The 22,400-nt window shown below is 50.1% G+C and overlaps 1 protein-coding gene across 4 annotated transcripts in view; it reads right to left on the bottom strand.

Annotated features, from left to right (window-relative positions):
• The window catches only part of LOC144137758 (BTB/POZ domain-containing protein KCTD5-like), a 42,685-nt gene that overhangs the window by 13,744 nt on the left and 6,541 nt on the right, over positions 1-22,400 (bottom strand). Inside the window, exons 2-6 of one of the 4 annotated variants that reach the window (XM_077669702.1) lie at positions 20,017-20,125; positions 18,438-18,628; positions 14,335-14,469; positions 8,058-8,159; positions 7,394-7,492 (exon numbers count right to left, since the gene is read on the bottom strand). In XM_077669702.1, the coding sequence (XP_077525828.1) occupies positions 7,409-7,492; positions 8,058-8,159; positions 14,335-14,469; positions 18,438-18,628; positions 20,017-20,125 (621 nt within the window). In that variant the 3' untranslated portion in view covers positions 7,394-7,408. Of the gene's footprint in view, positions 1-7,393; positions 7,493-8,057; positions 8,160-10,492; positions 10,625-14,334; positions 14,470-18,437; positions 18,629-20,016; positions 20,126-22,400 lie in introns of those variants that run through there. The other 3 variants (XR_013315729.1, XM_077669703.1, XM_077669704.1) reach the window with 3 other exon arrangements.

Genomic DNA, 22,400 nt, shown 5'->3' with positions numbered 1-22,400 from the left:
CCCTATGTGAGAACGGAGCAGAGATAGATGGACGATTAAGAAGAAGTTGGGACATGGGTGTATCACAAATAAATGGTTTGACAGGATGGTGGGTTATTGACGAAATTTTAAAAGCGTACAGAAGATCTATGTATGTTCGCTGATGATCTAGGGACCATTTGTCGCACTCGACGTATAGGCTTTGTACGGGGCTTGTACGGAAAGCGCCCGACGCGAGGCGAAGCCCCAAGTGAAGCACTGGGTCTAGCATTTTCAGCGCTGTTTTTGTTGCCACCCCATAAACCACGCTCCCATAGTCCAAGCGGGACCCCACCAAGCTTGTGAAGACACGTAAGAGGAGTTGCTTGTCCGCGCCATAGGAGTGGTGTGAAAGGACCTTAAGTATGTTTATTGCTTTGAGGCATTTATGTTTTAGTTGTCTGATGTGAGGGATGAACGTGAGTTTCTCGTCAAACACCACACCCAAAAACTTGTGTTCTCTTTTTACTGGAATCGAGTCACCAAAGAGTTTTATGTCGGGATCGGGCAGGAGGCCCCGCCTTTTTGAGAATACAACGCAGGTACTTTTAGAAGAACTAAGTTTAAATCCATTTTCATCTGCCCAGCGGGAAAGTTTGTTTACCCCAAGCTGGACCTGACGTTCACAAATGGATATGTTACATGATTTGAAAGATATTTGAACGTCATCTACATACATCAAGCAGGATATGGTTGGCGGCAGTGCCTTTCGGAGAGAGTTCATCTTAACTATAAACAAGGTGCAGCTCAATACGCCACCTTGAGGCACGCCATTCTCTTGCACGTGAACGTTTGAGAGTGCCGTACCGACTCTGACACGAAATGTTCTTTCAGACAGGTAACTGGAAAGAGTGTTCAGCATGTTACCTGTTACACCATAGGATTTTAGGTCTGCAAGAATGCCATAACGCCATGCCGTATCATAAGCTTTCTCGATATCAAAAAATACGGTCATGCAGTACTGTTTGTGTATAAAGGCATCCTTAATGTAAGATTCCAGTGCAACTAATTGATCGTTTGTGGATCGCCCTGCCCGGAAGCCTGCCTGGCAGCTCTCGAGAAGACCATTGTACTCAAGAAAGTACATGAGCCTCCGGTTAATCATCTTCTCGAAGAGCTTGCACAGGCAGCTTGTCAGGGCAATAGGTCTATAGCTTGCGGGAGAAGAAGGGTCCTTCCCTTCCTTCAGAAAAGCCACAACGATGGCCTCCCTCCAAAGCCTTGGAAGGTGCCCCGATAGCCATATTTGGTTGTATAGGTGCAGGAGTGTCTCAAGGGTGTCTGCGTGTAGGTGTTGAATCATAGTGTATGTAATGTTGTCTGCACCTGGAGCAGAAGGTTTACAAGTGGCAAGAGCAATCTTCAGCTCATGGAGTGTAAATTCACAGTTGTATCCAGACTTTGACTTGTTCTTGTCGCGTATAGGCTTCTTTTCGGCAGATGTTTTGTGTTGCATAAAAGTGTTTGTATAGTGCGCAGAACTAGACACGTGTTGGAAGTGTTGTGCAAGTGTGTTAGCCTGATCTTCCAGAGTGTCCCCTGTCGTGCTAACCAGGGGCAGGCTATGTGTGTGTTGTCCTTTTAGTTTACGTATTCGGGTCCATACCTTGTGGGTGTCAATGTATGAATTTATGGATGTGAGAAAGGCGCGCCAGCTCTCCCTTTTTGCCTCACGGCGCACACGCTTACCTAATGCCTTCGCTCTTTTGAAAGAAATAAGGTTACAACTTGTGGGGTGTCTACGGAGGATGCCCCACGCCTTGTTCTGGGCCTCCCGCGCACGCTTGCAGTCGTCATTCCACCAAGGCCTTCTCGGGTTGCGCGGGGCCCCAGAGGCCTGGGGTATTGACTTTTTGGCGGCGGCGAGAATGTGCTCCGTGACGAGCTGTGTTGCCTTCTCTACAGGTAAGTGTGTTATGTCTGTGTAGTGTAGTTGAGATGTCTCTGTGAATGTGTTCCAGTTTGCTCTTGCTTCTATAAACTTGCAATGGGAAGGGGAACTGCTAGGGCCTTGATCTATGTATGTCAGTGAGGTAGGGAAGTGATCACTACCATATGGGTTAGTGCCAACATCCCACTCAAGTGATGGAAAGAGTACTGCAGAGCCAATGGCCAAGTCGAGGTGTGAATAAGTGTTATGTGCTATATTATGGTATGTAGGCTTGTTTTTGTTAAATAGGCATGCTCCTGAAGATATTAGAAATTTTTCGATTAGGCGACCTCGGGCATCTGTGCGGTGAGAGCCCCAAAGAGTGTTGTGTGCATTGAGGTCACCTATAAGAATGAAAGGTTCTGGTAGCTGATCTACAAGACCCTCGAAATCGGAGCTTGAAAGCTGGAAATCAGGGGGGATGTAGATGGAGCACACTGTTATTAGCCTATTGAAAATTATGGTTCTAATGGCAATAGCCTCAAGGACAGTCTGTAATTGGATAGGGTGGCATGCCAATGATTTTCGGGCAATGATGGCCACACCACCTGAAGATGTACCACCACCAGCCCTGTCCTTCCTAAATACCATGTAACTATTCAAGACATTTGTGTGTTTGGAGTTTAAATGTGTTTCTTGTAGACACATCACACTTGGCTGATTGGAATGCAATATTTCGTAGACATCATCAAGATTGTTAAGGAGGCCTCTACAGTTCCACTGGATGATATTTTCTGTTCCCATTATGTACCTTTAAGAGCTACTGGAATGTGTGTGTGGGTTCATGTTTTGTCTATCGGGGCTTGTATTCTTGGAGCGGGTTTCTTTGGCTTTTCTGTTGGTTTGGACGCCGCAGCCCGTTCCTTGCGGAGCGATGCAGACAGGAACGGTCCGACGTCCATTTCCTCATCAGATGTTCAGGGGGTGTCCGGCGGACCGGGCCCCCTGGACTTGGCACCCTTACGGGTGCCTTTGGTTCCAGCCGCAAGCGCCGGCGGGGCAGGCAGCGGGGCTAGGATGGGCGCTTCTGTGGGCCCTACCGTGTCCATCTCCTCCGTGCCCTCAGGTGTCCCTAGGGCCTGTGGAGAGGACACAGTGAGAGCGGCAGAGCTCCCAGCGGCGATCGCACTCGCCACATTCGCTGGAATCGCCACACTGGGCGATTCCTGACTACTCTGGACTACCGAAGGCAGTCCGGCAAGAGACGGGGCCCCCGCAGCCTCTACAGGTGTTGTAGAGGCAGCAGGTGGCTGCTCAGCTGGGGGTTGGGACAGCAACACGTCAGCAAGAAGGCTGCACTGTGTTGCCGTGCTGACCAAACGCCGCCCCAACCCCCGGCGGGCGGCGTCTGCGTACGATGTGGCCGAAAGCAGCTTGTGCTTTTGGCGCGCTTCTGGATAGGTGATGTTTTCATTTACTTTTATGTGAATTATTTCCTTTTCGGCCTTGAATTGTGTACACGCACGCGAATAAGCAGCGTGCGGTCCGCTGCAATTCGGGCACTTCTGAGTGGTGCTTTCACAAGCTTCTGAGGAGTGACCTGTCTCAGCACAGTTGGCACATGTCAACTTCCCTCTGCATGATTGGGTTCCATGGCCGTATCGTTGGCACTTAAAGCAGCGCCTCGGATTTGGGACATACGGTCGTACGTTGCAGCTAAGAAAACCCACTTTGACCTTTTCTGGAGGCGTTGTGCGATCAAACGTTAGGAGTAGATGCTTTGTCGGAATTTCTTGGTTTGCTCTCCGAATTACGATTCGTTTCACTGCAGTTACATGTTGAGGTTGGAGCGCCTCAAGAAGATCTGCTTCCGTCTCAGACTCTAGTTCTTTCTCTGATATGACTCCTTGCGAGGAGTTGAGGGTCCGGTGTGGTGTCACAGTGACAGTCAAGTTGGCCAACGTCGTCTGTTTCAGTAGGTTCTCACTCTGATTTTTCCTTTTTACTTCGACCAGTACATCACCTGAGGCGAGTTTCTTAGCATCATAGTCTGAACCAACAACAGACTCAATGCACTTTGCCAACAGAATGACAGACTTCTTTGCAACGGGAGTGGTTTCTGCAGAGTGAATGACAAGAAATTTGTGGAAATGTTATGGTTTACCTTTAGCTAGTACTTCGGTGCGGCCCCTTTTAGGGGGCCGATCATTGGATTGGGGGGATAAAGAAAAAGCCATGCGATATTGAAAAAAGCAGGGGACGGGGGTACTTTCTTCTCAAACCTTACCCTGATAGCCTGAGAGGTCCCGGAGCTCCCTGCCTGGTAAACAGACCGGGAGCCCATCCGCCGGAGCTTGACCTGGGCTCCGACGGCCACCGTTTGTGGTTTCTGCCCTTCACCTTACAACTCGTAGCCACGGTAGATTACAGCAAGAGTATGGGGGCTCGGGGTCCGCGGTGTCGCCAACACCGTCACCAAGATAACTCAAGGTGCCCCGTGCGGGGTGTTTTCGCCCGAAGCGAACACGCACGGCGGCAACACTGAAGTGCCACGAAGTTCCCATGATGCTTCAACGCATGCTCCACCACCTTCAGCTTAAAACGGGCTGTGTAGCTCCTGTGCTGGCCCATCGCACAACGCGCACCAAAGGCACAAAAGAAGGTCGGAGCACGGCTGAACCAAAATATGTGGAGAAATGGCAAAGTCGCAGAACAGCACAAAGCAGGGAAGAAATGTGCATGCCGCCGTGCTTCTATTGCGCTATACGCAATAAGGTTTCTTTTGCAATCGGCAGATGGTGTTCCGCAAGCACGCAATTTTGGCAAGTTGTGAGCCACAGCATTTGTGCTCGCGTCACTGGCTAGTGTTCAGAATGTTTTTTGTTATACAGTTGAACCTCGATACACGAGACACATGGTTATAAGAGACATTTAAATGAAAGCAATTCGGTTGGTTTTCCAATGTTCGCCATGTTAGCAACAATACATACAAGAGACCTTGGTTACAAGAGACACGTTTCCGGGGTACCTTGAGTGTCTCTTGTAACGGAGTTTTACTGTAATGCTTTTTCAAGACAAGAATTTCCATCGTGCAATGGGTGCCGCTATTCTCTAACGATTGAGGCACCACCTGGCAGGAATTTCTTTGGGACTGCAGGGCGAGCAGACGACGCCGCAGTCCCACACTGTTGCTTCGTGTTGTGCATGAATATCAGACGCCCTAACGGCATCGAAAATCGGCGAGCGTCATTTATTCGGTATGTCAGTAGCGACAAGTTTAACATTGCTTTAAGGAGAACATTCAAAGCGTCCAAGAGCTGTCAGGTTTGCCCATAAATTCCGTTCGCAACCCACTAGGGTGGCGGGCCACCCCACACGCGCTGCTCTGTCCTGACCAGGGTTGCCTGTGAGGCTACGTTTCCCCGTGCCAACAGGACCGCCGACTTTTCATCCCTAATTGATGTTTATTTTCTTAATTCTAGGCAGGTTGCCGTTATTGCCTTTACTTGGCGAAGTACAGAGCCGTTGTTGGCTGCACCAACAATCAGCGTAAGCGCAAAGTGCTCGTGCAAGAAACGTGTGCAGTGCAGCCCGCAAAATAAGTGTGTGCATGTGCGGAGTCTATTCGCTGCACAAATTTCCTGCGTCCCTTGAGTGCCGCCGCAAATGGGTCGTTGTGCTGAATCAGAAAGACTTTGAACCTAGCAGATTTGCTAGATTGAGTACGGTCATATGCTGCTTTTGGAAGCGCTGTTTATTCACCCTCATGCTCAGTCCTAATCACACGTTAGTGTTCTCTGGAGGTATGTTGCTTATTTCATCGACGAGAAGCCGACGAAAATCAACTAGACACTTATGCTGCATCTTGGGTATGCTAAAAAGTTGAGCCGGAACCGAAATAGGGGCGTTGCGGTTAAAGCACTGCACGGGCCTGATTTTAAGGCCCGAGCCCGGCCCGAGCCCGCTTCGCGAAGCCCGAGCCCGACCCGGGCCCGTAACACCTAGCCCGAGCCCGGTCCGGGCCCGGGCATTCATAAGTGAGCCTGGCCCGAGCCCAGCCCAGGCCCGCCACCTCAAGCCCGGGCCCGCCATCTCAAGCCCAGGCCCGGCTCGGTAATTTATTTTTTGGCCTAGGGAGGGCCCGCGCATGTGTGACCAGGCCCGGTATTTGATGCTGAAGAAAGTTTGTTTATTATATATTCCGGGCGATTACACAGAGCATCTAGTCTGTACAAGCACGTCATGAACTGAAACGCAAAAAATAAGGGTTTAAAAGTGAACATAGTTTAGCTTTCACCGCCTGCAGTTCACGCCACATCGGCATAATAATAGCTCGTATTCTTACACGAGAGACACCGACACCTTTGATGACCACACTCTTGGCAACTTCATGTGTTTGTCTCGGCCACAAGTTGGTATTGCTGAAATTTTTGATCCGCATTTGAATCAACGAGTATGTACGTGCGTTGAAATACTTCACCTGCAGTGGTTGTTAAGCGGTGGTGTTTCTCTGGCAGGCGAGTATGATTCCCGATTACGGCAGCCGCATTTTGATTGGTGCGACATCTAAAACATGTGTACATACATAGACAGGTGCACAGCTCCAGGATGCCTGAATTAATTCCTTCTCCTCTTGGGCATTCCTTGTAATCGTATTTCTGGTATGTTTATACACCAAAATATAAAATCTTGATGCAGTACAGAAAATGTAAGTGAAATTGCAGTATAGTGACCATCAGACCTAGCAAAACAAGTTTTTAAAACAGTGCGTACAACTAACAGCAAGAAGTGCGCAAAAATAAACCAAGAATATTCATTTTGATGCTCTTTTCTACACCTCACGTCGGACCTATGAATGGCCAATGAATTCAAGCGCGAGCCCGGCCCGAACCCACGGCATCGAGCCCGAGCCCGGCCCAGGCCCGCGGCATTGAGCCCGCGCCCAGCCCGGGCCCACTGATAATCGACTTCGGGCGGCCCGGCCCAGCCCGCAAGCCAGGTTGGGCCCGGGTCCGGCCTGGGCTTTCGGGCCGGCCCGGGCCCATGCAGTGCTCTAGTTGCGATGGCTGAGCACGTCCGGTTGTGTCGGCAAATATGCTTCCTGCGTATGCTCGGGAGTCAGCGGGTTGGCGCAACCAGCGAATGCTTCCGATCGCAGCACGGTAGTGCAAATTTCTAAGCATGGCTTGCTCCTGTCAGTGCACGAATGGGTTGTCATTTAATATGCGCTCTCCTACCTCATACTGAGTTTGTAGTTAAACCAGGCCCTGAAATATTCACTTTAGATGTGTAGGTCGTAGACGACACATGCTCATAATAGTAAAATATGTTTTAACAATATTTGCCGTCGCATAACACCATGCCAAACAGGGTCAACTTATTAAATACACCAAGATATCACCGCCGTTTGCTTGCTTAAAAGAACCGTTGCATTTCAGCGGCAACTGGGAACTGCGAACAGCTACGTCCCGACCCGATTGGGCATGCTCCGCCCCGCGATGCTCCTATTTCGCTTTCGGCTCACCTTTTTCGTGTACCCGAGCTGCAGCATACATGTCCGGTTGATTTTGTCGGCTTCCCGTCGATGAAATGAACCCAACGTACCTCCAGAGAACACAAATGTGCGATAAGGACTGTGCATGAGGGTGAATGCACAGCGCTTCCGAAAGCAGCGTACGACCGTATTTAATCTGGCAAATTAGCTAGGTTCGAAGTCTTCCGATTCAGCGTGACGACCCATTCGTGGCGGCACTCAAGGGACGCAGGAAATTTGTGCAGCGAATAGACTCCGCACATGCACACACTTCCTTTTGCCGAGGTGCACTTCACATGTTTCTTGTCTAAGCTCTTTGCGCTTACGCTGATTGTTGGTGCAGCCAACGGCATAATTATACCCGGCCGAGTAGCTTCTGTACGTCGCTAAAGTAAAGGCAATGACGGCAGCCTGCCCAGAATTAAGAAAATGAACACCGATTGGGCATAAAAAGTCGGGCATCCTGCTGGCACACCAAAACATAGCCTCACAAAGGAGCTGGTGGGGTGGCCCGCTGCATTAGCGGGTTGGGAACAGAATTTATGGGCAAACCTGACAGCTCTCAGATGCTTCGAACGTTCTCCTAAAGCACTGTTAAATTTGTTGCTGCTGACATACCGAACAAACGACACTTACTGATTTTCGATGCCGCTTGGACGCCCGATATCCACGCATGGCACGGAGCAACAGCATGGTACCGCAGCGTCGTCTGCTCGCGCCGCAGTCCCTAAGAAATACCTGCATGGTGGCGCACCGATCGCCGGAAAATGGCCGACCCGGTAAAATTCTGGTCTATAGTTTCTGCTGGCACTGCGGCATGAATGAATGAATGAAATGTCTTTATTGTAGGATGGCTCTTTGGCCTAATGGGGGGAAGAGGGGTGTAGGAGAGAAGACCGAAAGAAAAGAAAGAAGTGCATACACACATGCGTGTATATGGTGTACGTTAGCAATCGCATGCGGCGATCAATGCCTGCCTCGTGAGCGTACGCCCAGAGGGAGAGCAGTGTGTCGCGGCTGCTGTTGTTGGGGGGCGGTCCATTGGTGCAGGGTGCAGATGTGCGGTGGCAGGTACTGGGCACGCAGGTCCTGGTAGCCAGGGCACTCCCACAGCAAGTGGGTCACTGCTGGGCACACTTCCATGGTGCATGCGGAACAGCTCACCATGGGGCCCTGTTCCTGGTCGCGTCGGGCCTGCATCGGTGGTGGGCCCGCCATTTGGTGAGCACGTCTTCTGTCAGTGCGGCCCCCGCACATGCCTTGTGGATGAGGACCTGAGCCCCCCGTGGCAGTCCTCGGGGCCGTGGGTGGTGGTTGGTGGGGATGCGCTGCCAAAGGGGCGCGCCTTCGCTCCTTCTAGGCTGCCAGAATTTTGGCTGCTGGGTCGGAGTCGTATGGTGCGGGCATAGCCTGGTTCACCAGGGCGGAGCGGTCGTTCATTTGCTCGCTCGCCAATGCCTGTGCGGCTCCATCGCCAATGCCACCGGCGTGACCTAGTACCCAGTCCACCCTCACCTTCACTCCATAGTGCCTGTACAGCCCTGTGCTTGCCATTTTGATCCCGTGAGCAAGCGTGCCAGTCCTGGGGGTGCGGCCAAGGATTTTTATGGCCTCTCTACTGTCCGTGTAGATCACCACCCTCTCCCCTGTCTGCCTCGGTCCTCGACGGGTCTCCTCACAAACCTCGTCTACTGCACACAGGATGGCAGACAGAGAAATCTCGCCTGGGCTGGGTTGGTGCTCATACACGTGGATCTGTCTGCATGTGCCGATTGGGGAGATCGCAGCCATCCTGGCTCTGTGCTTGATGGGGTCCCAGGTGGCTGCCGTGAACACAGAGTTCCAGGTTCTGTCAGTACGGGCAGCTGCTGCTCTACGCTCAGCTTCATGATCCTGCTGACGGCACTTTTTGGAGAGTGGTTTTGGAAGCTCGAGGAGCACATCGAGCCAAGGCTCCAGCAGACGTGGCACTTTGGGTGCATCGGGGGGTAGTTCTTTTGTGAGGGTGAGGAGTCCTCTGCCCGCTGTTGTGTTTTGCCGTTGTAGTTCCTGGCCTTCATTGTGTGCCTCGATAAAGGCTTTGAGGGGAGGGAGGCCAGAGTACCTCCTCGTGTGACGCGGCAGGCCAGTTATTGCGTGGAGACATTCGAGACAGAGGACCTCCAGTTGTGCGTAGTGTGTTTGGTTCAATGTGAAGCAAGCTGCTCCGTAGCATGCCTTAGAAGTGAGGGTTGCCAGGCATAATGTCCTGATGGTGTGTGTGCCGGCACGGCCAAAGTGGTTGCCTATGCGGCGGATGAGGTGGAGGTGTCGACGCCACGTTGGCTTAAGCTGACGGACCCATTCCTTCGGTCCACTAACCTCACTGAGGGGAACCCCAAGGATCCTCACCCACAGCTCCGCTGGTCGGGGGATGGTCTTGCCGGCCAGTGCAAGGCTTATCTTTGCTCGCTCCGAGTCGTAGCCACCTACCAGGAGGAGGTTACTTTTTTCCGGTGACGGATGCATACCAGTGGAAGGGATGTAGTTATCGATGGTGTCCAAGGTTTGCTGTTTGTTTCCCTGTACATCTGCTGTGTTCCAAGTTCATGCCCTAGGGGTCCACCCACAGTGTGATGTCATCCGCACAGAATGTCAAGCCAGGTGCAGAATTTTCCGTAGCTCTACAGCCAGTCCTCACATCACGATGTTAAAGAGGACTAGAGACAAGATGGCACCCTGCGGCACTCCCCTCGCATTTGAGAACATCCTTGGTTGGCCTGAGCTGGATTAGATCTCAAGCGTTCGGGCTACCAGGAAGGATCACACAAAGTTCATGATCCGTGTGCCAACTCCAGCCCCATCGAGAGCCGCCAGTATCACTGTGTGTGCCACTGTGTCAAAGGCTTTCTGCAAGTCTACTGCCAGGAAGATGCCAGGAACCTCAAGGCGACCCTGATGCCCCCTCCCACCAACTGACGCAGTAGCAGAAGGCTGTCTTGAGTGCACAGCCCTGGCCGGAAGCCAGTCTGGGCTGGATCTAAAAAACCTGGGTTCCCCTCCTCGAGGCGGTATGTGAGCAGAGTCAGCACCATGCGCTCGAGGAGCTTGCATAGCGTTGATGTTGGCAGCATCCAGGGCCGGGGTCAGCTCTTGCAGCGTGAATGGTGCCTCAGCTCCCAGGTCACTGGCTGGTTTCCTTGGTTCATAGGTGAATGGGTCTGCTGGAATGGCCGGTTGTGGGATGATATTCAGTTACTGTGGGATGATATTTAGTTCAGCCACTGTGGGATGATATTCACAGGGGTGAGACAGCCCAAAGAGATTTGGGAGCAGTTTTTGGAGCAGCAAAATTTCGATTTTGGAGCAGAAGAAGCTTGATTTGGAGCAGGTAGGGACATTTAATACATCGTCTTGTGAGCTTAAAAAATCACAATTTCAGCAATTTGAAGGGTCAAGTACACATTTCAATCAGTTTTGAATACACGTACACTGAAACAGCCTTACGCGAAAGAATTTTTAAAGAGTATCACAAAGTTCTAACTGCACTACCTTTTTCCTAACTGGTGAGATTGTGTTGTGGCTGTACGCAACACTGACAACAAAACTGCCGTTAACCTTATCAAATTTAAGGGCTCTGCAATTGTGGCGTGTTTTTTTACCGTTTCAATGCTAAAATTATTATTTTTGTAATCCCAGACTGCATTGTACGAACGAGTGTAGTCACGGCAACAGTTGAGCAACTTCGAGCTAACGGTCGCATGCCTACCCGTTGCAGTCCGTGGGGCGCACGTCCACCCGGTGATCATTTGAGTAGCGTTACTGTTTAGCCACCTAGTTTTGGGCATTAAATTTCACTTCGCATACATCAAGTGTTATTAGTCGCGTGCTATGGCAACCATGCAGTCCTGCAGCTATTGGGCGCTGCCTGGACAGGTCGCGGCGCCGCAGCGCCCCGCAACTTTCGTGCCGACCGTTTCCTCCCGGGCCGAAGCTCGCGATCGCGCTTCGAAGCATAGCAATACCTCAGCATTTTATAACACCACAACGAGCCAAAAAATTCAATTCATGAACCCGATTATAGACGCACGCACCGCGTTTCGCACTCAAGGACAAACCACGCCGAAGTCGTAGGCCCCACATTTCAAAATTTTTTTTACGAGCCGCGCAACTTCTCGTAATCTCGCACCAATCTCAAACCATATCCCCGCGTTAACGTCACTGTTCAGAGCCACAATTGATAGAATGAATAGACTGGAACCCAGCTGATAGCGTAAAATAAACCAGGGAAAATATCGGCGATGCGCAGTGAGCGCGTGAAGTAGGCAGTAGCAGGCAGATCAGGCGGCGGCCATGTTTGTAGCCACAGCGATGCCTAATCGGGAAGGCCGTTTCAGCGAACCCGGACAGAAAGCCAATCGTGTTTTAGAAGCTATCGTTTGCTTCATTTCTTCAGTCTTTCTATTTTTGTCATTTCTGTGTTTGCAATTGACCGCCAATAAAAGCGGTCACTGGGATGCGGGAGGCTTTCGTCCCCACCGGAACTGACATGAGCATCAAAATCCGTGCCTTTCAGGCTCTTTTGGAGCAGTTTGGCGCAATTTTCGCAATTTTCATGCTTTTGGAGCAGCTTGGCGCAGGAAAATGGAATTGTATCAAAAAGGCGCAATATGCGCAGCTGTCTCACCTCTGTATTCAGTTACTGCGATCGTCGACAGCCTTGGCAATCATGCCGAGATAAAAATATTGAACAGTACCTTTTCTATTCGCGCCACATCTTTTATGCAAGGTAACACAAAAAGTGAGTTCTTAAGAATAAAAGTCGGGGGTGGGTTCATTATGTGAGTAAATACAGCATGTAAATAGCTTCTTTGATATGTGGAGTTATCATAAAAACCTGCATATAATATGAGGTTTTCTTTTCCAGATTTTAATATGTAAAATTTGTGCCTCGTATTATTTGTGGATCCCAAAGTTTTCAGCCGAAAATTTGCACTTTCGGTTTCGGTTTCAGCGGAGGGTGCGTCATCTTGCGGTGGCGTTAGCTGGCTGCTGCTTCTCTCAGCCAGCGCCATTTTGATTGTTTTGACCACGCGAAGGATCGGCACGTTCACCGCAAGTCTATCACAATGTCGGGTGCACGAAGGCAGTATTCGGCTGCAATTAAAAGAAAAGTTATTTAATGTGCCGAGACCATCAGGAATTGCGCCGTAGGACGGCAGTTTGGCATCACCGAAGGCAGCATTCGCAGGTGGAGAAAGCAACTGGTGCTTGACTGGACAAAGTCTGTGTGGTGTCGGCGGCCTGGAGCACTGTTGGGGGTTCCCGTCAGTGCTTGTGTCGGACGCTTTTCGCTGCCACCTGGCCGATTCCGTGAAGAAGTGTTGCGCGAACCCCGCACCGAACTCATTGTCATTCCAGGAGGAATGACATCCCAGCTGCAACCGCTAAACGTTTGCATCAACAAGCCTTTCAAAGACTGCATCAGGTCCTGCTACCAAGAGCGGATGAGGTCAGGAGACCCGTAAGTGACAGCTACTGGATGGCTGACGCGGGCTTCTCCAGCGGTGCTTTGTGGCTGGATCGTGGATGCGTGGGCCAGCATCCCAGGGGAGCTCGTCAGTCGCTCTTTTTAAGAAATGCGGCATCTCGAATGCCCTTGATGGCACTTAGGACCACTTTCTGTGGGAAGACATTTCCGACAAGGCGACTTCAGGAGACAGCGGCAGCGAACCTGACGATGACTGAACGGACGTCGGAAGACAGTGCCAGCGAAAACTTACAATGACTGAACGGTAACTGCAGTGCAAATAAATGTTTTCTGTGCTCTTTACCTCGCATTATATGCGGATGAAAACTTTTTTCTGATTTTGCTGTCCCCAAATTGCACCTCGTATTATACGCGGGTTTTTACGGTATCTCCGAGAAAGTTTCAACGGTAACCGTTTGGCATAACATATGTTAAATCAATATTTATCTTTGCCCCCAACATTTCAACCCTGGCATCGGCATGACGCCCCAAACTGCCAATGCCAGGGCTCCCGTGACGAAGCCAAAACACTGGGTGCTGTTGACACAGGCTGCTCCCCTTTGTGGATCATGGCTCAGTGTTGAGACCGACACCATGCTGCCTGGGCACATGCAAGAGGAAAACTACATGTCCCGTGAGTTTTCCTTGCCCAGCTTGTGTTTTTCCTCGAGATACCAGAAAGTGGCTACATATTCCTGCATCAGAAAGGTCTGCAGCCTAAACAGCAGGAATGTCAGTGCTGCACTCGCACAGCAGTCCCTTCAGAGCCGGCCAAGTGGCGCACGTCCGTGACAAGGATGCACGGCAATGACAGCAGTGCCCCCAGCCACGTCAGGCCCTCCTCGTGCACCAGCTTCCTGGCATTTTGCCATAACAGCTTTTCCCTCATCAGGCAACGTACAAACCTCCAAAGCAGAAATAAGCATGCACCCGAAACTGCGCTTTGTAATGCCATTTCCAACCTGCTCACTGAATACTGTCCGTCAAACAGAGAGTTTGATCCCCGCCTTCCCTTCAAACATGAAGAACTGCTGACAACACTGTGGCCTCACCCTGCAAAGAGGCCACACAGCCCTCCCTGCCCCCTCCTTCTTCTTGGTGGCATGCAAGGCTGGGAGCGACGCTGCTACGTCAGATGAAAATGTGATAGAAACTGCACTAGGCGAAAGAAGGAAAGTAGAGGGTGACAAGGCGCCCACTGAGCGTGATAATAGCGTATGGCACCATTCCGAACAAGCAAGGTGACGAGTGCAAAATAAAGGACAACAATGATTCACAGGGGTAGCCTGATACTACACCATGTTGGAGGGATTTCAAAAGGGCAGTAAAAGAAAATGTGGCACTTGCAGGCAAAAACACACTTCTCCACCGGCCCCCGAGAGAGAGAGAGAACAAGCGCAGTACCTGTGCCCGGTCAGTGGGCTCGAACTCTCGCTCCATGGTGTGGGAGGAGGAGCTGGGGTACTCCCGCGACACCACACACAGGAACTCGGCGTGGTCGTCATTGCCATAGTTGTACGAGGAGCCGATGTTGATCAGCTGGCCGTGGGATGGGAAGGAGCGAGTGGAATGGAAATCAATTCACGGAAAAATTCCAACAAGGGGCTGATTTTTAATTTGACAGCCATGATCACATGACCTCCATATTTGTAGTTTTCTTACACCCATAACACTGTTCAAGAAAAGAAGACGGTAATGCCCTAACCAAACAATTTAAAAACAGAATTCAAAAATGCACGCAGACCAAGTCGGCAGTTCTTGAGATATTGAGTTACAGAGCACTAAAATGCTAGTAATAGTGATTTTTGGTATCCAAGCGGGTAATTGTCTGTTCAAACAGTTGCGCATCAGAGCAAGTATTTTGTTATTACAATAAGAAAACTAAAATTACCAATCTCTGAAAGGAGTACTGATACGGAATTTTCCTGTTACGCTTTTTTCGCTGCTATAGGTGCCTACCAGCTGAGTAAGCACAGAATGGCACATCGGATGGTCCATCGCAGCATAAATTATTATTTACAGCCTCCTTTCTCCGTGTCAGTTTCGACGAAACCAACACCAAGGTGACCACCATTACAGGGGGGTGTTTGTGACAGCACCCTTCGCGCCACACTATCCGGACACCTGTGCACGCAAGAGTGAACAAGGCGAGCACATCCACACTGGCCATCACCCGGGGAGCATGACGTCAGTCCCCAAACCGAAGGCACAGTGGCAGCACAAACAGCAGCCAGCGCCTTGGCCACGTCACGGGAGCCCCAACATCGGCAGTTTGGGGCGAGGTGCTCAACGCGCCGTGCTGACGCCAATGCTGAACTTTCCCGTGCGTGCAAAGATTAAAATTGATTTAAAATATGTTCTAATGAAGGGCTACGGTTGTAACTTCCTAGGCAGCTTTTACATTTCGTGCCAGTACTCCTTTAAAGGGACACTGAAGTGAAATGTAAACACTGCGGGATTACTAGCGCAAATTGTGGTCCGGAGTCCCCAGGCCATGTTTCGACCACTCTGGGAGCGTTTGCGCGATTTTATTTAGTAAAAAAAATTAATTCAAAAATGCTGTCCTCCTCTCTTTACGCTGGCCCATTTTCTGTGGCGTTTTCATGTGACGTCGGGAGGAGCTGAGCTCGCAATTGGCTGCGCTACTGCACGGCCTTCAGACAGAGTCAGTCGGCCCAGCGTTTCGTCCGCCGGCCGCCGACGGGTCGTCGCAATTCGTTCGCTCAGTTGAAACAAAGCCAGGACACGTTTGTGAATGGAAGAATGTGCCTTTCTTTACTTGGTTAGTTTGTATACACTGTATCTAGCTCCAAGTCAAGGTCGCTTCACACAAGCGCTGCACAAGCGCACATGCGACGCTTCGCTGACTGGTATGCCAGTAGGAAAATATAAGGCCTCTTGAAGGCGGGAGAAGAGTCAGCGAAGTCAATATAGGTACTAAGGAAATAAAATCAACTGATATTTTTACCATACAGCGTAAAATTAGGGTGCGGAAGCACTTTTTTGCGCTGGGTGAACAAGCACAGCGGCCAGCAGCACGACTACGCATCTGCGAACGCTTTTCCCTCTAAAAAATGCAATTGCTAGACGTGAGATATTGTGGAAACTTGGGGGATGCTTACTGCACGAACGCAAAACAACAAATAGTCACCTAAGCTGCTTGGAATGCTAAAACTAAATAAAAGTGTAAACTGGTATATATTTCCAAGGTCGGCAGCGCTCGCCCGAGGCTGAGTGGTTTGGAGCGCTAGGTATGTCAGCGCAAGTGTTTTGCAAGTCACAAGTTCGAATCCCCGCGGGTACTTTTTTTATAAGTTAACTTTTTCGTTTTCCACCGATGTTTTCTATACTGAGATCACCTTTTTTTGGGCCGCAACATTCATTGCTCCACGAATTAGTTCACAGAACGCCAGCAGGCTGGCACTGGCGCGCTAGCGAGTTCTCGTTGGCGTGCTGTTGCCATAAGCACCGACTGCTTGCGGGCAGTGGGCACAGGCCAGAATCAACAGACCCTTGGCCTGGTGCGAACACGCTTTTTACGATAGAGGCATGAGTGAGGCAAGCTCCAAATATGGGGGAAAAGCGCATGGCATTTGAGCGTCTGCGGGGACGCGGAGGGTGTTCATGCACTGCGTAGGCCTCGGCTAGTGAATGCTACGATTCCAAGCCGTCCTGGGAGGCTTATCTTACGCATTTTACAGCCGACAACATGGCAGAAGCGCGGTACGATGATTACTGAGATATTGAGAATGCCCATCCAACAACGCCATTGGTTGTGTTTTACAGAACCGAAACCGAAACCAAAACTTGTTTGATTGCTAACCTTGGGCATCGTCCAATCACGGTGCCCCCTCTTCCCAACGTCACAGCCTTAGTTGGTGCGGCCGCCGCAAACCGCACATGGTAGTTTTTCTTCTTTCGCGCTTTGTAAAATAATTACCGATTTGTCAACCGGATAAACGATGAAAAGTGTGCTAATTTGAGCCAGTCTATGCAGTGCAAGCAAAAACGGGAGCTTGACAAATTCACTTCAGTGTCCCTTTAAGCATGCTTCAGTAACTAGCCTGGAGCAGAATAAAAGGCTCGATGAAAGGGGTTCGTAAACAGTTGCACAAGACATCTACGTCCAGGTCTGAAGACGTGAGAGACGGTAGCATTACTTGATTCTCGAGGCTGCACTTTGGAATGGCACTGCTAAGCACGCACCACCTGTGCTCTTGAAGCACTGAAGGTCAGTTGTGAAAGTGAGAGACTAGCCGAAACAGTTCTAAAGACTGTACAGAAGCCACTGAGAGAGCACCACTTTGTCTGTTAAAAAACCTGCCTCCACTGCCTGCCAGGGCTTGGACAAATATGCAATATGCCACCCAGTGGGTGGCATATTGCAGGGCCCACCGTAAAGTGCCCCCCACACCAGCACGTTGCGAGAAACGGCACTGGTGCTCAGTCGGCAAACATCAGTGCAGCGATGTGCCTACACAAACACAATGAAGGGGAGAACACTGCTGAAACCACCTGCCCTCTCTCTTTTCTCCATCACAGTATCACTGTCGCCTAGCCTACTGGCCTGCTGTGTCTTTTGCACACTCAAGCTTCAGGCGGTCAATGAGCACAACTGATAACCACGGCAGCTGCAGACAGCTAGCCTTCCCCAAAAGAATCCCTCAGGGTGCCCATTAATGCCAGACATTTCTCAAGCTATCCTACTGCTTTTGGATTTGTCGAGGGTACTGTACTTCAGATGGGGGAAGCTTTTCACCTCATGTGGCGACCTCAACTGTTTATGTACTACAAGTGTAGCGAGGGCACATATTCTGGAGATTAACACATTACTCTTTAGAAAGCAAACGCACACGGCAGTTCCATGAGCATTCTAGGAAGGGATCTCGGCACATAGGGCAATGTGCCCGAGTGCCCTCGGACAGAATGGCATGGTGGCACCACTGCCGCATGGCACTTTCTCGCAAGTCCCTTTCCCGCTGCTAAGAGTGCATTAGCGTTGCTTTTGAAAAGAACTTTTGCCACAATACTGAAATTTATTGTTCAGTGCAGTAGCGTTAACTGTTTCACAAAATGGCTGCTAACACAACTGCAATAACTCCTTTACTGGTAGGGCAGTAGTGCTGCCTGCAGTCTTTGTAAACAAGCAAATAAAAAAGAAATAAATGTCTTGCACGCCCGCAAAATAACCTTGAACATTACAGGTGTGCGATTATTCAGAACTTTCCGTGCATAGGGGCCCCCATAGTTTAGGTTTTTTGCCCCCGTTAAAGAAACAGCCTGAATGGAACCTGCATCCTTGTGCCATGAAGCAAGAACAAGACAGGAAGGGAAACGTTGCTTCCTGGGGCGGCCAGATAACGTCACCAGCGCTTGGCCCGCGCAAGGCCAGCGGCATCTGTCCCGGGGGAAGATCGGCATTCCACAGGCCTGGAATGAACTGTGGGCGCCGCTACCCGCTCCTAGGCTGTGGCAGCTACTAAGCTGGTGCCGTGACGGCTGCCCACCTGCTCAAAGCGCCATCCGTCGGACATGGTGGACACCATCTGGGTGAGCTCGTCCTCGTGGCACTGGAGCACACGGTAGACGTGCTTGCGGGCGTCGCGTGCCTTGTGGTGCTGGTTGCGCTCCACAATCAGCCGCTTCACCAGCTTCACCAGCTCCGCTATGTTGTAGAACTCCGCCTCCTCCAGCACCCCTGCGCTTCCACGCCACCTCTTATGCGTGTGCCAGAGGGCAAGGGCTGGCACTGCAATCGCGTGCCACAGCAGCTGGCTTCTTTTCGCTCTTGAAGCCAACATCAACAAACAAGGGCACCACTTCCTTTTACCCGTTCGCCTTGCATGGAGCTCCCGAATAGCCCTTAGAGCAACGCTAACTGCCCACTTCCAATACAGTGCTGTTCTTTCACAGCCACAGGCAAGTTGAACGCTCCTGCCCGGTGTGCTCATGACGGCTCACTCACTGAAGCGCGGCTCACCTAGGCACCAGTGCCACTGGCCTACCCAACGCCATTTAGAATGCCTCGGGCTTCCCAGACACGTAAAACTTCACGAGTTTTCATTCTTGGACACGAAAAATACACGGAACACTAGCCACATAAGCTTCGCCTCACAATGAAATAATGCTTTGACGAGACACACTGACAGACAATAAACAGTGCTCAAATAAAAGTGAGCTACCAAGGGCTAGCACTTTCAAAGTGAACAAAGTAGAATTTTCTCTTCATGGTCCCTTTTCTCTTCATAGTGCCCACCATGAGGGCCAGCCCTTTTGTTTTTTCAAGGCAGACTGCATGCAGATTAACTATTTCCTTTCTGACAAAATGTTCCTTCAACACTGTACTACAAAACACATAGGTTCTTGCTATTCTCTTGCAGGATATGTGTACACATCTAGAAAAACTTTTCACGTGGCCAAAACATTTCCACCCCTAAACATTCTTTTGGCGTTACTTATTGCACTTGCTATGAACTTGAGCCATTAGGAACAGTGTTGCAGTTTTTACATTCTGGTTTGCAACAATGCATGCCATAGTGTTGACTGCAAGGGAAAAACATCTGCTTCTTTGGCCCCCTGGCCCCTCTTGAACAGGACAAAGTGCAGTGCACTGAGGCTTGTGCCACGACCCAGCATCCCGTGATCCAGGCCATCTAGCCTGTGGCACAAGAAGACGCAAGCCTTGCAGAAATTCACACGGCTACTGGAGCCGGCTGACCCCCTTGCAGAAGAGCCCCGGCCTAACAGGAAGCGTTCACAGTGCTTGGACTCTGCTGACAATTACCTTGTCTCTTCACCCCATTCACCCCATTCCACTGCAGCAATTGAGCAGAGTTATCCCCCGTGTTATCACTCCCCTGCCAGGTCATTTCTGCCCTGCCCAAGGCATTTTCTGCGACTAAGCACTGCCACTGACTGGGCCCTCTGCTGAAACCAAAATAGAAGGCACAAAACACGGGAAAGTAATGCGTCAATCAGTGGCTGCCCAAAGCCTCCTTCGAGAGCTGACCAGCTGGGCTCTGCTCAGCAGCCCCTCACATGCCGGGGTCAACCGTGCACGAAGACGACCCAGCCCCCCCTGCTCACCTTCTTCGGCAAGGTCCTTGTTGATGACCAGCTTGCCGTGCCGCAGGTAGTTAAGGATGGGTCCAAAGTAGGTCGGGTCGCGGTCTATTAAGTAGGCCCCCGTCTCGTCCTGCAAGGGAGGGGTGACAGCTCTGCAAGGTCTCCTGGTTTTCGCTTCGCTCCCCGGCCAGCCCGCTTGGTCGCAGTAAAAGCTTGCCCCGCTTTCGTGGCCCCGCAGCCAAAGGTTGGCAAAGAAGGTTTCCTACCATGTGTGGCACGGGCTATCCGAGTCACTGAGCTTCTGCAGGAGTACATTAAAGGAAAAAAGATGTTTTATGCCTTACAATCACGGATCCTCCTTTTCGTACTGCAACCACGTTTAGTTGTTGCCCACACCATGGCCGCCACTGCTGATGCCCACACAACTGCATTTGCACGATGTCGCACTTTCCATTCTTCTTTGGATTTACAGTGCCGCCGAAATGCCTTCCAGCCACCACGGATTTTATGGCAGCCAGTAGTGAAGCCATCGCTTGAATGACACCACCTTTGCAGCTGTTGCCATTGCCACAGCCATCCCCACCAGCGCCACTGCATATGTGGGACGTCGTGCCGTGAAGTATGTCTATAACTTTCGAAAAGGGGAAACTGTTTGGGAAACGTTCTCTTTCCCCCTTGGCTTAAGATTGCTCCCATCAGTGAAAAAAATCTGTCAGAAGTTTGAAATAAACAAATTGAACCCCCGATCAAAAGACTTGATTCTCCAGTGTATTACTTGCATACAGCAGAACATTGCTAACGGTACCACTGAAACTCGTCATGTTTATTGGTAGATCAGGTAACAGCAGCGCCGAGCCTGCACGAAGATGCACTTCTGCTGCCGGCTCTCCAGCACATATACCCTTCGGGGAAGTTATACATGGCAACTGGATAATCCTTTTAGGCCTGCAGTGTGGGCCACTGGTGGGGCTTCTCCCTCCCTTAATTTCTTCTTTTGCTTGCTACTTGAGCCTGACCGTGGCTCCACAAAATGTCGCAACAGCATTGGTTAACAACATGCATCAGAAGCTACGCACAATGGCATCAGTTAAAACCTGTTCACAGTGCGACTGCGTTCATTCCAAAGCTACGCGAGTCGTAGTACGACGGCTTACACAGCAAACCTACTCTTCTAACGGTTCAACTTATCATTTTTTTTTCTTCTTTTCTTCCACTCTGTGCTGAGTGTTCATAAATGTTTACTTTGGTTTTAAGAGCTGCATGCAGTTGATACTAAAATCTCTCCTTCACCGTTGCTTATCCTTTTTATGCATTACATATCAGGCAGTTCTACGTCTACGGCCTCTAGTGACAAAGCATTTCTGTATTTGCAGAAATGGACCTCCTTGGTACTGCTGCCTTTTGTGTAAACAAGTTTACTGCTCATCATCCCATATTTTGCACCTTGCTACAAATTAGGTATCACTTATTAAAGTTATCAACTTCCCACATCTTACCAACAGTATCGACATTGAGTAGACTTCTGCAGGAGGACAACAAACTCGAAATGCTCTTGATAGTTTGCTCCACATTTCGTTTTCTATAGCATCTGTTAACAGTGCCTGGACAGAAATGCAACCCCGACATGCCGAATGTACTTAAAGGGCAAATCTGCCAACAAGATACCTAACGTGTCCTACCCCACAATTTATAAAACCTATGCAGCACAGAAATGTGCCCCCTTTTCACACCACCTTCAAAATTTTGAGGCACATGCCATGCGGGCTCATTTTGAATGTATTTCAATGAAAAGGAAAAAAAAAAGCAACAATAAAATAATGATTTGCCTCACCCTTACAAAAACCAACGTAGCGAGGAACCTTCCAAACTCTCAGCCATGATGATTTCAGGTTTAATGGCGCGAGGCCGACAAAGGCAAAGAGCGCCATGACGATCGTGAATGAGATGAGAAAGATTTGTAATAAGGCACTAGTATAAAATTTTCTAAGAAAAATGGTGTACAGGGCCATGTTAAAACATAATGAGTATACTAAGAGAAAGGGTGCCTATATGGGGTGACATTAAAACACAGTGAATGCAGGCACCTAAGTAAAGCCTCAGGTCCCGCCATTGTTTTGCAACACGTCATGAGCACAGGTGAGGTTATGGGCAGTAAGATATGTGTTTTAAAAAATCTACGTCTGCGAGGTAGCTAAAAACTTTTTTGTAAGAGAACATGGGATGGTCTGCAAGAAATAATGAAGCGTGCAAGGGAATATTATATGTGTAAACTTCATCAAAGTGATGTTTCCTTTCAATGTTGCACATCTTGCATTCAATAAGCACATGAAGGACAGATAGTTGCCCTCCACATCGATGACACCGTGGCTTGTTTGTGTCAGTCAACAGGTATGAATGTGTGATGT

The sequence above is a fragment of the Haemaphysalis longicornis genome, unplaced genomic scaffold, assembly GCF_048455015.1.
Source record: "Haemaphysalis longicornis isolate Haplotype H1 unplaced genomic scaffold, Haemaphysalis longicornis Haplotype H1 scaffold_5, whole genome shotgun sequence".
Taxonomy (NCBI): Eukaryota; Metazoa; Arthropoda; class Arachnida; order Ixodida; family Ixodidae; genus Haemaphysalis; species Haemaphysalis longicornis.
The sequence above is the reverse complement of the archived record's forward strand: the minus strand, read 5'-3'. Positions and strand labels throughout refer to the sequence as shown.